This window comes from Psammomys obesus, unplaced genomic scaffold (genome assembly GCF_907164565.1).
Source record: "Psammomys obesus unplaced genomic scaffold, mPsaObe1.curated_primary_1811, whole genome shotgun sequence".
Classification (NCBI taxonomy): domain Eukaryota; kingdom Metazoa; phylum Chordata; class Mammalia; order Rodentia; family Muridae; genus Psammomys; species Psammomys obesus.
Window position 1 is genome coordinate 14,686,060 of NW_026596051.1, and position 19,807 is coordinate 14,705,866.

Consider the following 19,807-nt stretch of genomic DNA (forward strand, 5'->3'; position numbering starts at 1 on the left):
AGATAGATAGATAGATAGATAGATAGATAGATAGATAGATAGATAGAGAGTTGGGAGCCCTACTACACCAAGTAGAGAACTCCTCCTAATAACATAAGAGGGAAGGCATCACCACACCTCACACCCTCTTTCCTTTGGCTTCTGTTGTTTTATGGGTTTTTCATTTCAAACAAAATTATTAAATGTCAAAGGGGAGTTTAAAACTAGGCATGGTGGCCCCACAGAATTCAGGAGGAGGAGGCAGGGGGATTAAAGGTTATTTTGGTTACAATGAAAATTCATGTCTAGCCTGTGTTCCATAAGACCCTGTCTCATAAAGGGAGAGGCAGGGGAGTAAAGGGGAGGGCTCTCCTCTTAAGCCTAAACATGGTTGGGCTGGTGAGCTGGTCAGCCCTGAGGGAGCAACTTCAGACCCCTCGCCTTGCCTCCTTGTCACCTGGCCACCCTGAGCAGTCTCCTGTGCCACTCCTACTGTGGTCAACTGGGCTCTCAGCTACAAATGCCTGGAGTGCTGAAACCAGAGAAGCCAGTGTTCAAGGAGTGAAAGTACATGAAGTCACTTGTCTTATTTACTGAGCATTTTGCAAATTGCACATGTGACATTTTGATTTCACAGGGTATGTCTTTGTTCTTTTGTTTTGTTTTGTTTTCATTTTATTTTGCTGGTTTAGCCTCAAGCCCAAGGCAGAAGACCTATCTGCATTTGAGTCCTCAAAGTAGGTTCTTCCCAGGTATTCTGTCTGTGGTGATGGTCCTGCCGTCTGTGATACTAACCCATGCATGAGCTTGCCTGTCTTTGTCCTTGGGCCACACGGTGCCCTCTCGAGGGCAGGTGAAGCCTGGGGCCTGGCCATAGCATGCTTTGAGTGTGAGAGCAGGTGTCCACCCTGGGGGGCCCAGACCAGCCTCCAAGGGCCCAGAAGAGCATGTCATGGGGCTGCAGGACCAGTTGCTTTGTCTATCTTATGTCACTGTTGGGTTGGGGAAGACCATGGCTTCCTTTCCAGACCGATCTATATCCAAGGACTTTGTCTTCTTGGTGGTATACTCCTTTGATAAATAACTCTAGCATGGAAATGGGGTCAATTCTGATGCTTTTAAGACTGGTGTCTTTCATACAAGATCACTCCTACCTACCCTGTGGTGGTACGCTCTGCAGACTTATCACAGCTGGTGGCTTCTGGGCGTGGGTCACTCATTTCCCCCTCAAGCTTCCCATTCTCTGTACACCCCTTTTCTTTCCTAGGACAGCAAACACAGAATACTGGTGCATCTTTAAGCCAGCTGCAGTGAGCTGGCTGTCCCAAGGCTGCTCTAAAGGCCACTTTGGCTTCCGCCCCCCTACAGCATGGAAGGAGCTGTGCATGGACAATCTCATATGCAACAGTCCCATTGCAGACACCCGGGAGATGAGCAAGCAACATTTGTGTTGAGTCAATTAATTAAAGTATTGCAGATTATTCTCTTAACATGCATAGGCAATAAAAAAAAATTTATTTTGCTCTACCTCTGTTACTGCCTGATCCCCAGCCGTACTCATGCCAGTGTGCCTCTGATACTTCCTGACAGGAGTATAGGCTGTGTTCCTTAGCATTCTTACTGTAGTCAGGTAGAAAAAAACTCCAAACCTTCTGCCCGGGAAACACATTGTCCCAGCAAAGGAAGTTAGCTATTAAAGTCCCAGGTTGACCTTTCATCGGGTGAAGGAAAGCTTACACAGGTCCCAAGAACCCATCAAGTGAACACAATTTTGAGTGTCATTTGAGCCTGGTTGAGTGAATGGGACTCCTACTTTTTTTAGCTTCATGCCCACTCTGGTATTGTTACCCTGACATTATGAAGTGTGTGCTCTAAGCAGGGCATTGGAACAAGCGGGCAGCTGGATCTCTACCCAAGTGGTAACCCTGTGGCACCAGGGTACCCAAGTGGGTCTGTGGTGGTTCATGAACTCTGGTTAGCACACAGCAAGCAGAAAATCCTGATTTGTCTTACTCAGTGTATCAGATGTTCTCTGCATAAAATTAGGCAGTTTCATTTGAATGTGGGCTCATCTTTTTGTGTGTGATATAGAATATTTTCATTCTTCAGGGTCCTAAGTTTGCTCATCAGTTCTCACTGAGTTGTTATAGACAAAGGAAATTTCCTTTTTAGTCAGCTTTGTATTGTTCTTAGACATGTAGCCATGGCCTCATAATGGCTTCTGGCCAGTGACCGACCCATTACACAAATGGGTGTTCTATAAGTTTGTATTACTCAGTGGCATCACAGCCATCTTGGTCTGTGTAAAAAGCAAATGCAATGATTTTCCTTTAGTGATAAGATCACCTAACAGCACATCTCTCAGAGCATGACCCAATCATCAAGTTGTGAGTAACCGTGTATGAAAATATTTGTTTGTTCATTCATTGAATTATTCACTCACATGAATATCTGAATGTGAAGTTGTTTTCAAAACAGGTTGCTAGGCTCTATTTGATTGAGAATTGTGATTAACCAGGGGACACTAAAAGCAAGAACTTGGCTTTCAATATGATACAAATTCTTTTTTTCTTTCTTTTTAAAGGTGTATTTATTTATTTTCTGTATGAGTGCTCTATCTGCATGTATGCCTGCATGCCAGAAGAGGGCATCAGATTCCAGTATAGATGGCTGTGAGCTACCATGTTGTTGCTGGGAATTGAACTCAGGACCTCTGGAAGAGCAGCCAATGCTCTTAACCTCTGATTAAGATTAATCTCAGCCCATGATGCACATTCTTTTCAGCAATTATAGACTAAACACTGGTAGGTTTCACTGTACAGGAAGTCTGAGGACTGTTTCATTTACTGGGTATTGGCAATTCCTATGGCTAGTGACCAGGGCTCATGACTAACAGGTACCTGCCTATGGAGAAGTGACTCTCAAGTCATTCCCACTGCTGTCTGAACCAGTGCTATCCTAGCATAGGAGTGTCCCTTCTGGCTTTGGAAGTGTGGGTACCTAGATATCAAGGGAAGAGCTCCATTTTGACATAGGGGATGAGAGAGTGCTTAGTCAGTGATTCTATTGCTGTGAAGAAATGCCATGACTGTGGCAACTCTTAGAAAGCATTTAAGAGGGGCTGGCTTACATTTAGAGGTTTAGTTTAGTTCATAGTCATCAAAGTGGGAAGCAAAATGGCACACAGGCAGACATGGTGCTGGAAAGGTAGCTGAGTAGTCTATATTTTGGCAGGCAACATTGGGCCTGGCTTGAACATTTGAAATACTAAAACCCACCCCCCAGTGACAGACTTCCTCCAATAAAGCCTCACCTACTCCAACAAGGCCACCCCTCCTAATCCCTGTAAAGTAGTGCCATTCCCTAAGGACGAAGCATCCAAATATGTGAGCCTATAGGAGCCACTCTTATCCCAACCACAACAGAGATGTAAAGACTGGTGGTGAGTTGGAGATTGTTCAGTCTCCTGAAAGCCCATTACTCTGGCCTCTGTGGACATCAAGGCATGCACATACTATACAAGGACACATGAAGGCTGTCCTGGCTTTTGTTCTTTTTTCATGAGTTTTGGTCATAGATTTCCTCAAGGAATGGGTCTCTCACTATAATCCAGGGGCAGTGTTCTTGTTTTCACTGTTGTCCCTCATCACAAAGCTGTTTGTACATGGTCTTAGCAGGTTCCATGGAGACTGTGAAAGGCCAAATCAAACTACAGGATGTGGATTCTCAGTGTATAGAATGAGGACATGAGCACTTGAAGATACGGTGAGGGGAAGCTATTTGTTGTATATGTGAGGGAGAGCGCAGCCAGAGGCATCTGGAAGATGCCAGCAGGGAGAGAAAGTAGTAGACTGAACATGGCCAGCAGTCTAGATCAGACCATGACAGAAGAGAGAAAAGGGGAGGGAGGGAGAGAAGGAGGGAGGAAGAGAGTGGGCAAAGGAGACCAAGAGGGAGGGGCGAGAGAGGACAGGGTTACCTAGAAATCAGAGGCTGGGGGAAGGGGAAGTCCAAGAGCTACACAAGTTTAGGGTGGTGGGTGGGGTGAGAAGAGCTAAGACCAGCTCATGCTTTGGTATGCTAGTAGACACCATAGTTAGCCATTTGTCCCATTGTTAGCCATTGTTCCTTTGAACCTGACACTCAAAATGTCAGGAAGTGGGGCTCTCTTTTTCTTTCTCAACAATTTTTTTCTTTCTTTTAATTTTTTATGTGCATAAATATTTTGCCTTCATGTATCCTTGTATAGTATGTGCATGTCTTGATGTCCACAGAGGCCAGAGAGAATATCAGATCCTCTGGAGTTGGAGTTACAGATGATTGTGAGCCACCATATGGGTGCTGGGAATTGAACCCTGGTCCTCTGGAAGAGCAGCCAGTACTCTTAACTCTTTTTTTTTTTTTTTACTTTTTTTTTTTCTTTTTTTTTTTTTTTTTTTTTTTTTTTTTTTTTTTACTTTTTTTTTTTTTTTACTCTTAACTCTTAACTGAGCCATCTCTCCAGCCCCCAATTGTTTTGCTTTCTTAAAGGGACAGAATCCTTAGCTGGGTTCTAGTGGCACACGCCTTTAACCCCAGCATTCAGGAGGTAGAGGCAGGCAGATCTGAGTTCAAGGCCAGCCTGTTCAATGAGCAAGTTTCAGGACAGCCAGGACTACCAAGAGAAACCTGTCTCAAAAAAAAATGGAGAGAGAGAGAAAATGCATATCAGAATCCTTAAAAGAGAAATTAATTCTGGCAATGGCTCACACCTACAAACCAGCTTCTTAGGAGACTGAGGCAGGAGAATCACAAGTTGTAGGATAGCTGCATTAACAAAGCAGGATATTGTCTCATGGAAAGGGACGGGAAGAGTGCATGAGGCCATGCATTGGACCCCAGAAGCACAGCTATCATAAAAATAATCTTCTAAACCAGGCACAGTGCTGCACACCTGTAATCCCAGCACTTGGGGAGGCAGAGGCAGAGGCAGGCAGATCCCTGTGAGTTTGAGGCCAGCCTAGTCTACAAAGTGACTCCAGGACAGCCAGGGCTTTGCAGAGTAACCCTGTCTCAAAAAAGCAAAAACAAAAAAACTTCTGCCAGTGTAATGCCACACACCTTTCATCACAGGCAGACAGATCGCTGTGAGTTGAGGCCAGCTAGTCTACACAGCAAGTTTCAGGACTTCAGCCAGGGTTACACAGTGGGACCCTGTCTCAAGCCATTGTCATCCTCTCACCTGATCCCCAGGGTTGTGAGGTTAAATGAAGAAAGTCACATGAGGCACTTAGTGCATTGTGAGGGCTTAACAGCATGAAAAGGAACGTCTGCTGTGGACCAGTGATGAGGAGGAATGAGGAATCATGGCTTGCACTACCACATTGAAGCCCACAACTGGTGGTGAGCCTTAGGTGTGTTGATTGACATGTGATGAAGGTGAAAAACTTCCTCCAGCCAGAATTAGCTTTTCTGGCTCCTTCTTCAGTTTGCTTTGGGCCTGCAAGGTTACGATTTCTTTCTCTTTGTCCCTACATTTTCCGATTTTCCCGACTGATGATCAGTGCAACTGGTGTGGTATTTGCGTCTAAGTCGGCAAGCCTGGAGAACTGGGATTCATTTTATTCTTAGAGGGAGTAACATATGTTCCTGGGATCTGTGTATGCACACAGGGCACCTTAGGCTGAGTGCTTGGGCTTCAAAGCCACAGTACTGATGATACTAGTAGCCAGGTATGAGTTAGCTCAGCCATTATACTCCAGAGGTGAAAACAGCTTAGAACAAGTACCTTGAGGACCATCCTGTCATTCTCTCAAGATTCTTTGATGATTTATTTTTATTTTATGTGCATTGGTATTTTGGCTGCATATATATCTGTGTGAGGGCATAAGATCCCCTGGAACTGAGTTACAGACAATTGTGGGCTGCCATGTAAGTGCTGGGAATTGAACCTGGGTTCTTTGGGAGAGAACATTGGCTAATGTTCTTAACCACTGAGCCATCTCTCTAGCCCTCTCTCAGATTCTTATTTCAGTCTCCTGATCTGGAGTTGATCCAAGAGCCAGCAAACAAATCATGATTTTCATACCTATAACCTCCGACAGAGTGAAGGATTTCAAAGGAAATTGATGGCTGAAAAATTATAGGGGTCGTGGAGCTGAGAAGGCTTACTTCATTTGGAGATGGTCTATTGTTGATGTCGAACCTCATTTCCCACTGTGGAGGAGCAGGAAAAGCAGAGCTTTGACGTTTATGGGAAGCCCAGCTGCCTCTCCTGGATCAGGACGACAGAAAAGTCTAATGTCATCTTCAATTTCTGCAGAGTCCCCTTGGAGACTCAGGGCTTTCAAAATGAAGTAGAACACTTCAGGCACCTGGAGAAGTGATAAATCACAGGGAGAAATTGAATATGCGTGAAAGCATCTCCTACAATTAAAACAAGCACCCAGGGCCTCCCTGGTTACCTCTGGTGTGTACATGGCCAGCCTCAAAGATGGCTGCTAAGGAAGTTTAATGCACAGTTCATATGCCTAACCTTCATTGTAAACCTGTGGGCCCAGTGACCCTGATAGCTTTAGAAATTGGGCGGTGTCTGATAGAACATCCTCAGTCATGACCTAAAAGTCAGCACACTGGCTCCTCAGACTCCAGAACCTTCCTTTATTGCATTCATGAAAGAGGGAAGAGACAAATGAGGGAGCAGCAGCAAGGCTAGATGTGAGCATAGAAAACCCGGAAGACACTGCATTCCCCAAGACCCTTTCTCTCAGCTCCCAGGCTCCATGGAAGCACACATAGTCTTTAAGAGCTGGTCTTTCTGTTTTGTTTTGGTTTTTTATACAGGGTTTCTCTGTGTAGCCCTGGCTGTCTTGGTCTCGCTTTATAGACCAGGCTGGCCTCAAAGTCACAGAGATCTACCTGCCTCTGCCTCCCAAGTGCTGGGATCAAAGGCCTGTGCCACCATGCCTGGCTTATTTGTTTTTTGAAACAGGGTTTCTCTGCATAGCCCTGACTGTCCTGGAACTCATATGTGTTCCAGGCTGGCTTCAAACTCAAAGAGAGCCACCTGCCTCTGCCTCCTGAATTCTGGGATTAAAGGCCTGTGTCACCACCACTGCTGGTTTGAGGGCTGGAGTGATGGCTCAGGATTTAAGAGCACTGATTGCTGCTTCAGAGGACCCAAGTTTGGTTCCCAATACCCACTAGGTGACTTAAAACCATCTGTAAGCCCAGTTCCAGAGGATCTGAGACCCTCTTCTGATGCACAAGGCACATATATAATACACAGTCACATATAGGCTAAACACTCATATATGTAAAATAAGATTGAAAGAGAGAGTGCTTTTCTTGGTTATCAACCTGTGGGCTCACTTTTGAAAGCTATTCCTAAAATGTGAGTTTCCAAGGGTCCTGTGGCCACTGAAGACTGGAGGGGCAGGTGGTGCTTGTTTCTGGTAGGTTCAGATAGAAGGGTCATCCAGCCTCTTCCTAAGACGACAGCCCAATCCTGGTTTTGGTTGAGGAGCTCTACTCTGTAAAGGAGTTTGCTTTAGGAAGTGTTGAGCCTACAAACCCTGCCCTGTGGCCTAGATGTTTTATGACTATTTGCAAGTGCCTGTGGCCATTATTGGGCCTTATTTGATGCAGTAAAACATTCCATTTGGCCCCTTGGCTCTGAAGATATGTTTCATTTCAGCGCAGCGCTCCCAGGGCACCTGATTTGTTGCTGCAACAGTGGGAGGGAAAAGCCGGGATGCAAACTCATTCTGCAGGCTCCGGGTTCTGTTCTTATGAGCCTTGCCATGATTTCTCTTTGGAGATTGGCAATTTAAAAGTGGCATCAGTATATCTGGACCTCTTTCTTAAGGCTCTTGCACAGAGTGCTTGGTAGAGCGCATTTAGCCTCCACCTGCCCAGTGAGGTGAATCAGGCCGATGAGTTCATTTGTTAGGTGGAAGAACAGAGTAGCAATAGGCCCTTCCAGCATCACAGGGCAGCAGAGGCACAGGCAGACGTTTCCAGGTACATTGCTGCTGCTTTAGGTCCCCTGAGGATTAATGCAGAACAGATTCTCCGGGGATTTCCTGGGCAGATTTCTCTGTAAAGGAACTGGATTTGTTTATTGGGATGGATGTGATCTCTCATTCCACCTCTGTTTAGGGATAAGCATGTGGACAGCTCTCTCCGTGCATACATCATGAAGATGGTATGTGGGTGCAAGCTGTCACTAGCAACATTTCAGAAGAGCTTAATTCACCCAGTTTATAGTGGTGACCTCCCTTTGTCAGCACTCCCCACCTTGGCTGCGGTTTAGGAAGTGGGATGTTTATCACACCCCAAACAAAGATCACGTTGAATTTGCTGGTGCTGGCTCTGGCTGTCACCTTTCTGTTCCAGAGTCTGCTTGTTCCCTGTGGATCCTCATGCCAGAGAATCTGCATGTCCTTTCCTATCTCTGCCCTCCCCCGCTCCTTCGTTTTCAATATGTAGTGGCGGAGAGGAAGTATAACATGATTTTAGGGCTTGCATTTCAATTCCACTGCATTTTTATGGGACGAGCTGAGTCTCAGCACTGGGAGTTATTAGGTTAGTATCTAAAATGGGTTCAGCACTGTGGGTCTTATTATTTAAAATGAATTAGACAGCCCCCTCCCACCTTCCTCTTCTCCCTGGGGATAAGTGGATTGAGGCGAGGCCCCCAGAGACTAGTTTAAGGAATCTTGGTGCCCTGATTAGTTTTGTTCTCTCAACTTAATTGTAGAGCTTCCTCTCTCCCCACTGATAGCCAAAGTGGCTCTGTCCTGTCTGCCTCTCCACTCCCTTTTGCGTTAGAACAAGATTGTCACAATGCAGTCTTGTGAATCAATTTTCTTTCTGTGCTGATGAAAGTGTAATTCATTCTTAATCAAGCAGCCCTGCTGCTGCAAGCTTCGCGCTGGAATACATTCACCCTCCTGTCACTCTAGGAAATGGTCCCCCAAAGGGGCTTTAGGAGGAGAGATGGGCAGTTGGCAGTCTGCCTTCTCATGGTGGGCTTCCAGCAGGGGGCGCTCTTGGGACCAAGTTGGAAGAACCCTAGTAGTGAGACTCCTTCCTAGGCCAACCTGTGACAACACTGGTCACAGTACCTTCCAGGCTTGTCTGCCAGCCCCGGAGTCGTTTCTGAGGAGCATCTTGGTGGAGTCCATATAATACAGTGATCAGGAGACAGCTAAGTCTGCAGATGCATGCAGAGATTAGAGGAAACCAGCTGGGTAACAGTCCTTTTTGAGGGTGGGGAAAAAACTTGTTGCTGTTGTTTTATTTTGTTTAAGACAGGGTCTCTCTGTGGAGCCTTGGCTGGCCTGGAACTCACTATGAAGCTTAGAGTGCCTCAGACTCAGAGATCTTCCTGCCTCTGCCTCTCTAGTGCTGATGTCTGAAGGTTAACACCAGGGTATTCGGCCAATCGGGTTTTTTGTTTGTTTGTTTTTTGTTTTTTTAACTTTTAACTTTATTTGCAGTGCTGGAAATTGAGCCCTGGGCCTTGAACATGCTGGACAAGTGCTTTAACACCGAGTCACTGACCTAGCCCCAATCATCTTTTTTTTTTTTTTTCTTTTCTCTGTCTCTCTCTTTTTTTTTTTTTTTAATAAAGACCAGGGTCTATGTTGCCCAAGCTAGCCTTGAACTTACTATTTAGAATGTGCCTGTCTTGGCCTCCTGAATGCTGGAATTATAGGCATGAGCCAGTGTGCCTGTCTTTTGTTAATTTGTTTGGGTTTCATATTTAAAATAAGGTCTTGCTGTGTAATTCTGGCTGGCCATGTCCTCTCCTGGACAGGCCTCAAACCTGCTGTAATATGCCTGCCTCTGCCTCCTAACACAGGTGTGGAAATACTGCTGCTGGGAATGCGGGTGTTTACACCATGCTTGTAGTATATAACCATGTATCTTCCAAATCCAAACTTGTTTAGATTTGATGATTTGTCCATTTTTGTCACTTAACACCTAGTTTGGGGAGGAGAAGATGCTTCACTTTGTTAAGTGGCTCCCTGTCTCCCTTTCCACAGCCTGGTCATCTGAGTTCTTCCAGGGCCTGTCTTTATATGTGTGGGAAGAAAGATCAGAGGCTCATGGGATAGAAGCAAAGCCACATAGATCTGCCTCAGAGAAAGAAAAGGAAGTTGGTCTCTTCAAATTGGAATTGGATTAGTGACAGACTCGAACAGCCGGTTCAGTCAAGAGAGAACTTAATTCCTCCTGTATTATTCACAGGGCTGATTCTAATCAGATGTGAAGAGACAGCTGCAAGAGAGCAGCAGGTCAGCCTAGTGCCTAGTGAGGAGGCTGTGTGTTCTTTTAGTCATCTTTAGGGAGCCGGCAAGAGCATATTGGGTTGGGCACTTTGAGCAGCTTCCAGCCTTCCCGAAGGAGCGGGGCTTGATTGTCCAGATGCCTGTGGTTGACCTTGTCTGCATCCAGGGTGAGTTTTAAAGGACTCTGCATGGCAGAGTGGTCACTGGTCAGCACGAGCTCAGCTAGCTTGTTCCCAGAAAGATTCAGGGAGGGCACCAGACCCAGGCAAGCCCCAGAGTGACCCAGCAAGAGCACAGGGCCTTGTGACATATCCACATCCTGAGCACCTCATCCTCATTGCCTGATGAAATATAGGGCTCTCCTTGCCCAGACAGTCTCCCAGGTCTCTTTGTGGTCTGAGCAGAGCCTGCCCCACATTCAAGGGGTCTGCCTCTACAGCCAAAGGGAGCATATTGAATCTGTAGCTGGCATTCTGTAGCCACATTAGAGGGGTGCATCCCCACAGCCAAAATACATGTGAAGACTATATCTGGAGTTCTGTGCCCCATGCTTAAGGGATCCATAGCCAGGGACTGTATGAACTTTATGGCTGGGATTCTGCTGGTGGCTGGGACTTGGGCGGGTTCAGTCTCAGCTCGGTGTGACACAATATAAGGTGCCTGTGAGAGGAAATGAGGTGGGAATCTTTTGTTTTCTGTTTGGTTGCTTGGTTTTTTTGAGGCAGGGTTTCTCTGTGTGGCTGTGGCTGTCCCAAAACTCACTCTGTAGACCAGGCTGGCCTCAAACTCAGAGATCTATCTGCCTCTGCTGAGATTAAAGGCGTGTGCCACCACAGCCCAACTGAAGCTGGAATCTCAGTGGAATCATCTCCGAGGAACTCCTGGGTCTTACAAGCAGAGGTGCTGCGCTGTGCATAGAGGTCTAGTGCTATCGCTGATGGACAAGGCAGCACAAGTGCTGCTGAGGGCTCACGGACCTTTGGGTCTGTCTCAGAAGAAGCTCAGGAAGGTTGTCAGCTGGCAATATGAAGGCTCTCTGCTCCACGTCCTCTGAGCCCTTCCTTTCTTGCCACCGCCTGCTCCAGCCTTCTGGGTGGATCTTTGTCTCTGTCCGAGACAGCAGGTGGCAGAGGACCCACAGGTTATCTTGCCCACAGGGTGCCTAGCCAGGAGCACAGTCAACAGAAACAGGGGGCAGTGCCCCAAAACAAGGGCCTCTGTGCTCTGGCATGCCACCTTCATGGGGCTCACTGGGTACCTGAGGCACGAGGCTTGGCTTCTGCCGGAATCCCCTCGAATCACTCACTGTCTTCCTCCCTCCTGCATGAGCTCTGCCCTCGGGTCCTGCCAGAAGGAGGCATTTGGTGTTTTAAGATAAAGGCTGCTGCTGAGGGAACAGTCAGAGGTGGCCACTGGAAGCGCTCCAGCAGTGGGAAGTGAGCACACGCAAGACATTCCTCAGACTTGCAGTTTCCTGGTGGAATTCGAAGTGCCAGGAGCTGTATGGTAAGGGTAGAAGGTAGGGTAGTATCTGCAAGCCTCCCTTTGAGCTGGGCAGCGACCACAGGAGGCTGTCAGCCACCCGATACAGTGGTTTTATCAGCCTTGAAGACCCCGAAACACCACGCTGCTGCGTGATATTGCAGTATTGGCTGTGCTCTCAGCCTGTACTTCCCTCTGCACTGAGGACAGACCCCTTCTGGTGAGAGAAGAGGTCATCTTACCCTGCAGAGCAGCCCTGATGGATTCTGGTAGGAGGATCTTTCTGCAGAGAGCTTTGTATCCTAACCAGTACATGCTTGAGTACCTGGAGACGGGTGTTGCCAGAACCCTCCCCAAGCACCTTGAGGGGACAGCCAGCAGGCTTCCGTAGTGGATCCAGGAATTCTTGGAGCCAACATTGTGGAAATAGGCAGGAGACTTTCAGAGGTCCCCACCGCCTGGGCGTCCTGCCTGGAGAAGTAGCCAGGCCTCTCAGGGCAGTGTGTGTCCTGGCTGAGAGGCTGGCACTGTACATGGCCACACTTCTGCCTGAGTCTTACCCTAATCAGGGCTCTGCTCGGCTCAGCTTCCCCTAGAAGGGGTTTGAGGCCACAGTTAGGAATGATGGGGTCCCAGCATGAGCCAGGTGGGTGCTAAGCATTTCTATGCCTCCCTATGAGAGAGTGCTGCATTGCCCTATGTCACAGTTGGTTTCAGTGACCTGGTTACTGCACCAGATAGATTCTTGGGTGCTGCTGTGCTTTCATTCCACTGAAAGCTGTGGGTATGTCCTGTTCCTGCCTGAGGCCCCTTATCCCAAGAAACCCCCTAAAGTTGTCCCAGAACTGTAGGGACACCTTTTGATTCAAACCCTTCCTGAAGAGGATTTTTGTCCTAGCTCTCTGGCACCATCTTCTCCTTTGCTATTCTGATCCCCATTATCATGGGGCACACCCCCACTGACCCCTCTCTGCTGGCACTGCAGGAGAAACCCAGCCAAATGCAGTTCCCATCTGGAGGGTGTTTGCCTCAGCAAAGGAAAGCGCTCTCCATTCCTGGCAGAACTGGGCTTCCACAGAGCTTCTGGAATTGGTTCCGCTGAAGAAAACAGCTCAGATGCCTCCTTGCATTCAGCTTGTTAGTCGGGAACTTCAAGGCCAAAAGATTTGGCAGGATTTACAGAGTCGGCTCTCAAGCTGTCTCATTCTGAGCACACTAATGCTGCCTGTCTTTTGATGGTGAAGTGGGTTCACAGTCTCCCTCTCCTGCCCTTTGTAGAGCTTTAGTGAGTACTGCAGTCCTCTTGGAAGGACCAGACCAGCTAGCCTTTCCAATGGCTTACCTCCAGAAGAGTGAGGTTCAGAAATATCAAGGGTGTTTCCTGAGGCCACACAGTAAGCCAGAATGAAAACAGCCTTCTTGTCTCCCATTTAGTTACAGTTGTGGCCCATATCTCAGTAGATGCGCTCAATAAACATAATCTGGGCTCCCGTCAGGGCTGAGCACTAAGGTAGACGTTTGGGGGAACTACGCTGGGCAGTGTAGTTGCTGACACACACTCCTGTGGGGAGCCCTGCGGCTGCATTGAGAACATGGAATCTTGTCCCAAGGGCTGCATTTCAGCAACAGCTTGGAATAGACGCCTACGCCAGATGCTTCCGTCTGGAGACAGCCTCAGAGTCCTATCTGCCTCTGCTCCCCTTCTCCTTTCTCCCAGCCCAGACCTTGGGGTATCCCCTCAGGAGGTGTTGGAGTGGCCTGTCCTGCACAGAAGGAAAGTGTTGTCTCTCAGCTTCTGGGCTATGGACAAGTCTATGTTGGAGTCCCCCTGAGCCAGGAGCAGAGAGAACAGATTTCTCATCTGACACAGGCCCTCTTTGCCTGAGGCCATGCTGCCTTGTCCCAGGTGTCAGAACTGAGAGGCTTGCAGTGCCAAACCTGGGCCTCAGCCCAGAGAGGCTGGGGCACTACACAGAGCCCAAGACGGGAGTTGGCGTTTCAGAGCCAGAAGAGCCGTGAGTCACAAAGGAGACGCCTCCAGGAAAAGGTTATATGAGAGACATGTTCCCATGAGATGTGTCTGTCCACCAGCCGTCCTTCCTGGCATGTCATTTGTCACTCTGCATTTGAGTCCTGGGATAGAGCTGTACCCTTATCTGGGCTTGACCATCAGTATCAATATCAGTATCAGTATCAGCTCCAGGCTGCCCTCGAGGTCATTCTCTGCGGCAAGGTGACCCAGCGCCCCTCAGCTCCTTCTCTTCTTTCTTACAGCTCACTCTGCAGAGCGCCAAGTCCCGAGTGGCCTTCTTTGAAGAACTCTAGTAGGTGACCCGGCCACCTTAGGATTTGCCACCTGCTGCTCCTGACACCAACAGGACGGGTCTGACTCCACAGGAACCATCAACAGGGACTCACTTGTTTTGAGAACTCTGAGCAGAAGGCGCAGTCTCCCTTGTGTCCAGTTGTTTTTGACCTCTGACCCTGTAGAGATCGGTCAAGGTGTTCTAGTTCTCCTCTCTGTCTCTCTAGTTCTCTCTCTCCCCCTCCCTTTCTCCCTCTCTCTTTCCCCATCTCCCTGTCTCCCCTCTCTATCTCCCCCTCCTTTCTCTCCAGATTTGTTATACATGAGATACCATTCTTCCTGCGTCCTAGGCACTGTGGTGTAGCGTTCCTATCCCTGCTGCTGACTCCAGACTCTGGTTCAGGAAGCAGCCATAGGAGTCCAGTGTAGAGGCTGCCTGAAATCTACGCTGCTGGTGCTATCCGGTCCCCCACTGGGTTTCTGGGATGGGCCTCTCCTCCACAGTAAGGGCCTGTCACAGTGCAGGAGCATGGCCTGGCTGAGCTCAGAACCGGCAGTGATGGTCCTTAGCCAGGCTCCCCCGAGGCAGTGCATCTGATTGGGAGGAAGCAGGCAGGGCAGCTGTGGCAGGGCAGAGACGTGAGATAGAAGCTGTGGTGAGAGACTGGTGGCTAGCTGATGGGCTGGGACACAAGTGGAACCCATTCAGGGACCTGACTGTACTGTGTGTACCTGACTCCCTTTAGTCTTAGTCATCTGCCTGTGGTGGGCCAAGGGCTTCCTGGTCACATTCCCATGAGTGCCTGGGAATCCCTCATTGGTTCCCATTCAGCACATGGAACTCCGGAGCCCTACTGCCCATCCTATCATACTCTTCATGCCTAGGCCTCATTGTCCTTGTCTTCCCTGAGGGCCTACCCAGCAGTGTCCCTTTGGTCCCTCCTTTCCTGAGCCTGGAATAGGTAGACACTCAGCAGTCACACGGGCTAACCTTTACTATGGCTCGTCTCCATGCTGAGCAGCATGTACTCACACACGCCATGGTTGGATCGACATTCTTTGTAGCTGGTGTCACTACTAAGGCCAGTCAGGCCCCTTTAGGTTCTAATAGCAGATGATATATGCCTCAGTCCACAACAAAAAGTATAACTGAAGAAAGCTAGCTGAGTTGTGGGGCTGAGAGCAGTGTTATCCTGCACAGTAGTTTGGTTTTGAGAAACTGAGGCACGCTTCCTTGTTCCCGCTGGCTGGCTGCCCGTTAGCCCATTTTGCCTTAGGCAGCCACCTCTGAGTGTTACCCCAGCCTCTTTGGGCACCTAGGACTCTAGTCTGGGACCTAAGGCTGAGGAAAAGTCCTCTGAACTTGACACCCAGCATTTGCCAAGTCTGCCATGGCTCTGAAGTTGAGCTGTCTTCTCAGGCCTAAAACTCTCCCTTGAGTTTCTTCCAGGACTGACTTTCTTCCTCTCTGTAAACTTAATCTGACAGTGGCTGTGGGCCATAGGACCATGATGCTGGTTCATAAAAATTGTGCCAGGCCTTGTTTTTAAATGTAACTATTCTTTTTATCTCAAATTTGGGAAATGCCAAGCTACATAACCACGTGGGAGCCCTGGTATTTGAGCAGTGGAAGTGTAACCATTGCCTGGAAGTTGGAGCCCAGAACCCAGTCAGAAGTACCTCAGGTCCCCTGGAGTGAGGGTGTGGGGACTTTATGTCTCCAGCCCCAAAGAAGGTTGAGAGCAATGCCCACTTTGAGCCTGTGGCTGAGCGCTTTCTGGTAAACAATTTTAGTCAAGGAAGGACATGTCTGAAGTCCAAGGGAAGTGGGCTCCAACCCTGGCTGTTTCACGTCTAGCTTCAGTGGCTCTTTGGTAGGGGTCCATGATACTAAAACAGTAAGTCACTCTCGGTGCAGGACACTGAAGTCTTGCTGGTCACACACCCTGACTGAGGCCATACCTCAGCCGCAGCCGCACTGTGGCCTGAGGTCACTGCCAAGGCCTCGCCAGGCAGTACCCATGGGCTTACATAACACTACTTCAGTTACTGCTTCATCATCCCTTAGACAGGTTTCTCTTTGCTCCCTCACTCCCAAAAAGCCCACAGCCTGACAACCAGCAACAGTGACTTAACTGTTCTTGCCAACAGGGCCAGAGCCTCTCCCAGGTGCCTCAAGGCCATGCCAGCGCCCATGGGCTTCCATTCCCCCTTGTCAAGCAGCTCTGCCTGTGAGAACATGACGCTGCTTTCTGTGGGGTGTGGGGGGTGATTATAATTTAAGTGATTGTTTTAATAAAAACTATAAGCTGCGATAGTCTGTCATGTGGTGTCTTCCTTTTCTCTTTCCTAGCTTTCTTTTTATTCTCTCTCATATATATATATATGTTGTTTAACCTGTGTGTGTATATGAGCACTATGTGCATGCCTGTTGCCCACAGAAGTCAGAAGACATTGGATCCCCTGGAACTGGAGTTCCAGGTGGCTGTGTGTCACCATGTGGTTGCTGGGAACTGATCCCGGGTCCTCTGAAGAGCAAGTGCTCTTCTGGTCCGCATACATGCATGCAGGCAGGATCCTCGTGCACAAATGAATTAAAATATTCCATGGCATGCAGCTACATAGCTCTCGCTGCCTGAGGCCTGCCTGTCTCCAAAACAAACTGAGTAAGTCATGCGTGGCCATGATGGGCATCAGCTCACATCCAGGACAGTGGTTCCATAAGGCTGTGTAGCCTAGTGACTGGCGGTCTGTGAGTGCACTGTGAGAGACCATGAAATCACCTAACAGTGGCGTCCAGAATCTGTCCGCATCGGTGACGCATGTCTGGATGCATGCTTCCCCGGGGTCTCAGTTAAATACCATTTATGTATTTTGAAATGATGTTAGAATTATAAACATTTGCGCAATGTTCTGTTAGCTTTGAATATAGAGCCCATAACTGATTAGCCCACACTGCTTGGGTGTTTGATATTTTCCTTTATTTTGAGGAGGTGGTTTTTGTTTTTCAAGACGGTGCAGCCCTAGCTGGCCTCAAACTCACAGAGATTCTCCTGCCTCTGCCTCCTGAGTACTGGGATTAAAGCTGTGTGCCACTATGCAAAACTTTTTTTATGGTTGGTTGGGGGGGCGGGTAATGAGCTACACAGAATCTCACTACACGGCTGAAGATGAGCTCGAACTTCCGATCGTCCTGTTTGTGCCTCCACAACCACCGGTTTCCCGAGTGCTGCGGCTGCAGATCCACAGCGCCACGCGTGGTTTGTGTGACGCTGGGAGTCGTTCCCAGGGCTTCAGTCATGCTCTGACACCAATGGCGCAATCTCCCCGGTGCTCCATCTGTATAGATGAATTTAAATACAAGGTGACAACTAGTGACTAGTTTTAGCAACCAGAAGTAGCCTGATTTCCTGGACAGTCAAAGCAAGGAAACCGCTCTGTGTCAACTGGTCGTTTTAAGCTGTAGAAGTCAGTATTTTTACCTGACTTTGAAAAGATATCCCAATAGCCCAAAGTGCCCACTGACATGGCCTAACATCTCCATGAAGTAGAGCGGGAACTGACAGTATTGCTTGGCATTTCCAGTGTTTTGAAACACTATGTAGCCCAGGCTGGCCCCATCTCCCTGTTTTTAGTGTTGGGTGACAGGATTTATTACTACTACCTGTCATGCTCTGCCTGCCATCTTGGTATGGAACGGATCAGCTGTGTTCTACTGGTTTTAGTTCCGGCTTGTGATGCCTTTTGGACATTGGTGCTTCGTGGTGGCATTTGCATCCCAGTGCCTTGGTGTCCACTGCTGTCCTTGTGGCCTCCCTGCCAGCCCTCTCCCCCCTCTGCCTCGGGTTTCTTGAGTAGGGAGCGCCTGGCAACTGTCCCCCGGGACCGAGCCCCAGAAGCCTTCGTGGGAGGTTGAGATCAGGAGTCTCCCACCCACATGTATGGAGAGCCGGGAGCCCAAGTCTAGAAGAGGAGAAGGTGCTGGCAGACAACGGCTGCAGCGCTGTCTGAGAAAGTCACTGCCTTCACCTCTGCCTCCCTGCAGACAGCCCAGACATCCTCTCCAGCGAGAGGGCTCTCCCCCGCCCCTCCCTGCCGAGTGGGGCTCCCTGGCAGCCTGTCATTACTGCATTATGGCAGGATCCCGAGGCTGCAGTCCCAGCCCTGAAGGGAGAAAACTCCTTCAGCCATCAGCGTAGTGGCAGGGTAGTGCGAGCAAATTATGGGACCGTTTATCAGCACAGCAAGGTCTCTATCTGACTCAGAGAGGACCCCCCGCTGCTCCTCTCCTGTTTCCACTGGATGCCCATTTCTCACTGGAGTGGTAACCCCAGAATAGCACCTGGCCTGCCGCTGCTGGGTAGACTTCAGGGCTGCCTGAGAACTCTGAGGTGAGAGCCACAAAAACCCAGAGACCCAGCCTTCACTTATCAGCTCTGCCCTCAGCCCAGGGCAGGGTCCTCTGTCACATCTGTAAAAGTGGTTGACAGTGATACCTCTAGGAGCCTTGGGAAGATGAGTGGAAATGGAAAGTACTCCAGAGCCACTGAGAGGGTTCAGTGGGTAAAGACACTTGCTGTTAAATTCAGTCTCCGAACCCACGAAGTGGTGGAGGGAGAGAACCCACTACCACGGATTTTGCTCTGTACCCAAGCACCACAGCACACGTGTGCCATTCCCCAGAAGATGTGTAATACATGTTAAATATTCCAAAACAACAAAAAAGATGTAAGTATTCCAGTTTCTCAGAAAAATGTTGACAGTAATGGCATGAAGAAACAATGATTTTGTTCTTAAAACAGGCTCTCCCAGTGTCCCACAGTGGCCTTAAATTCGAGAAAAATCCTCCTACCTCACCTCACATGTGCTGGAGAGCAGTTATTTGCCATCATTGGCATCTAGAATCTTTTTTCTTCCTCCTCCTCCTCCTCCTCCTCCTCCTCTTCCTCCTCTTCTTCTTCTTCTTCTTCTCCTTCTTTTCTTCTGAGACAGGGGTTTCTCTGTGTAGCCCTGGTTGTCCTGGCCTAACTTTGTTCACCAGGCTGGCCTTGAACTCAAAGAGATCCACCTATTCCTGCCTCCTGAATGCTAGGATTAAAGGTATGTGCCACTGCCCCCAGGCTGGAGTCTTATTTTATCACCAGCCTCCGGGGTTCTGGGGATGAGTCTTGTCAGAAGGGCTTGGCAGAAGAAGCCCTTGGCAGAAGGGCTCAAACCCTCCTTGACCCCCAACGCAACAAGCCTGGGGTCCCATACCTGCTCAGCCACTTACTATCCATTCCAACCTAGGCAAGTGGTTTCACGTTTTGGCGCTATGAACTGGACTTTTGAAGGGTCTGTGGGCATTAATGATGCCTAGAGGCTCTGAGCAGGATCTAGACATGTGCTCACTCCAAGGTGCCAGCTTTCTCTGAAAGGTGCCCTCTGGAGGGCTGAGACAGGAGCAAACAGAGGAAAGAGCCAGGGAGAGCCAGAGGCAGCAGGCCTACCCACAGCCCCATATGGGCCCCATCCCACCCCCTGCACCCAGAGTTTAATGACCTTGCATCTGCCTGTTTGCCCTCGATGTTTGCCCAGTGCCAGCTGCAGAGCCCATGAGATGATAGATAGCCCAGCTCAGGGCTGCCCGGGAAGGATGTTACTGTGCCACATTAATGCTCTCCACTTGGGTCAATAATTTACTGGAGATTCAGGACAGGAGAGGCTCTGGATGGACTGTGCTTGGCTCTGCATATGGAGCTCTTGCCCCTGTCCATGGCACCTA

At 48.9% G+C, this 19,807-nt stretch overlaps 1 protein-coding gene across 5 annotated transcripts in view; it reads left to right on the top strand.

The window, feature by feature from the left end:
- Nucleotides 1-16,356, top strand: part of Nf2 (NF2, moesin-ezrin-radixin like (MERLIN) tumor suppressor) — an 83,103-nt gene extending 66,747 nt beyond the window's left edge. For 2 of the 5 annotated variants that reach the window (XM_055623874.1, XM_055623878.1), the window contains 2 exons: nucleotides 672-716; nucleotides 1,247-1,506. In XM_055623874.1, the coding sequence (XP_055479849.1) occupies nucleotides 672-707 (36 nt within the window). In that variant the 3' untranslated portion in view covers nucleotides 708-716; nucleotides 1,247-1,506. Of the gene's footprint in view, nucleotides 1-671; nucleotides 717-1,246; nucleotides 1,507-14,012 lie in introns of those variants that run through there. The other 3 variants (XM_055623873.1, XM_055623877.1, XM_055623876.1) reach the window with 2 other exon arrangements.
- The last annotated feature ends 3,451 nt before the right edge of the window (nucleotides 16,357-19,807 follow it).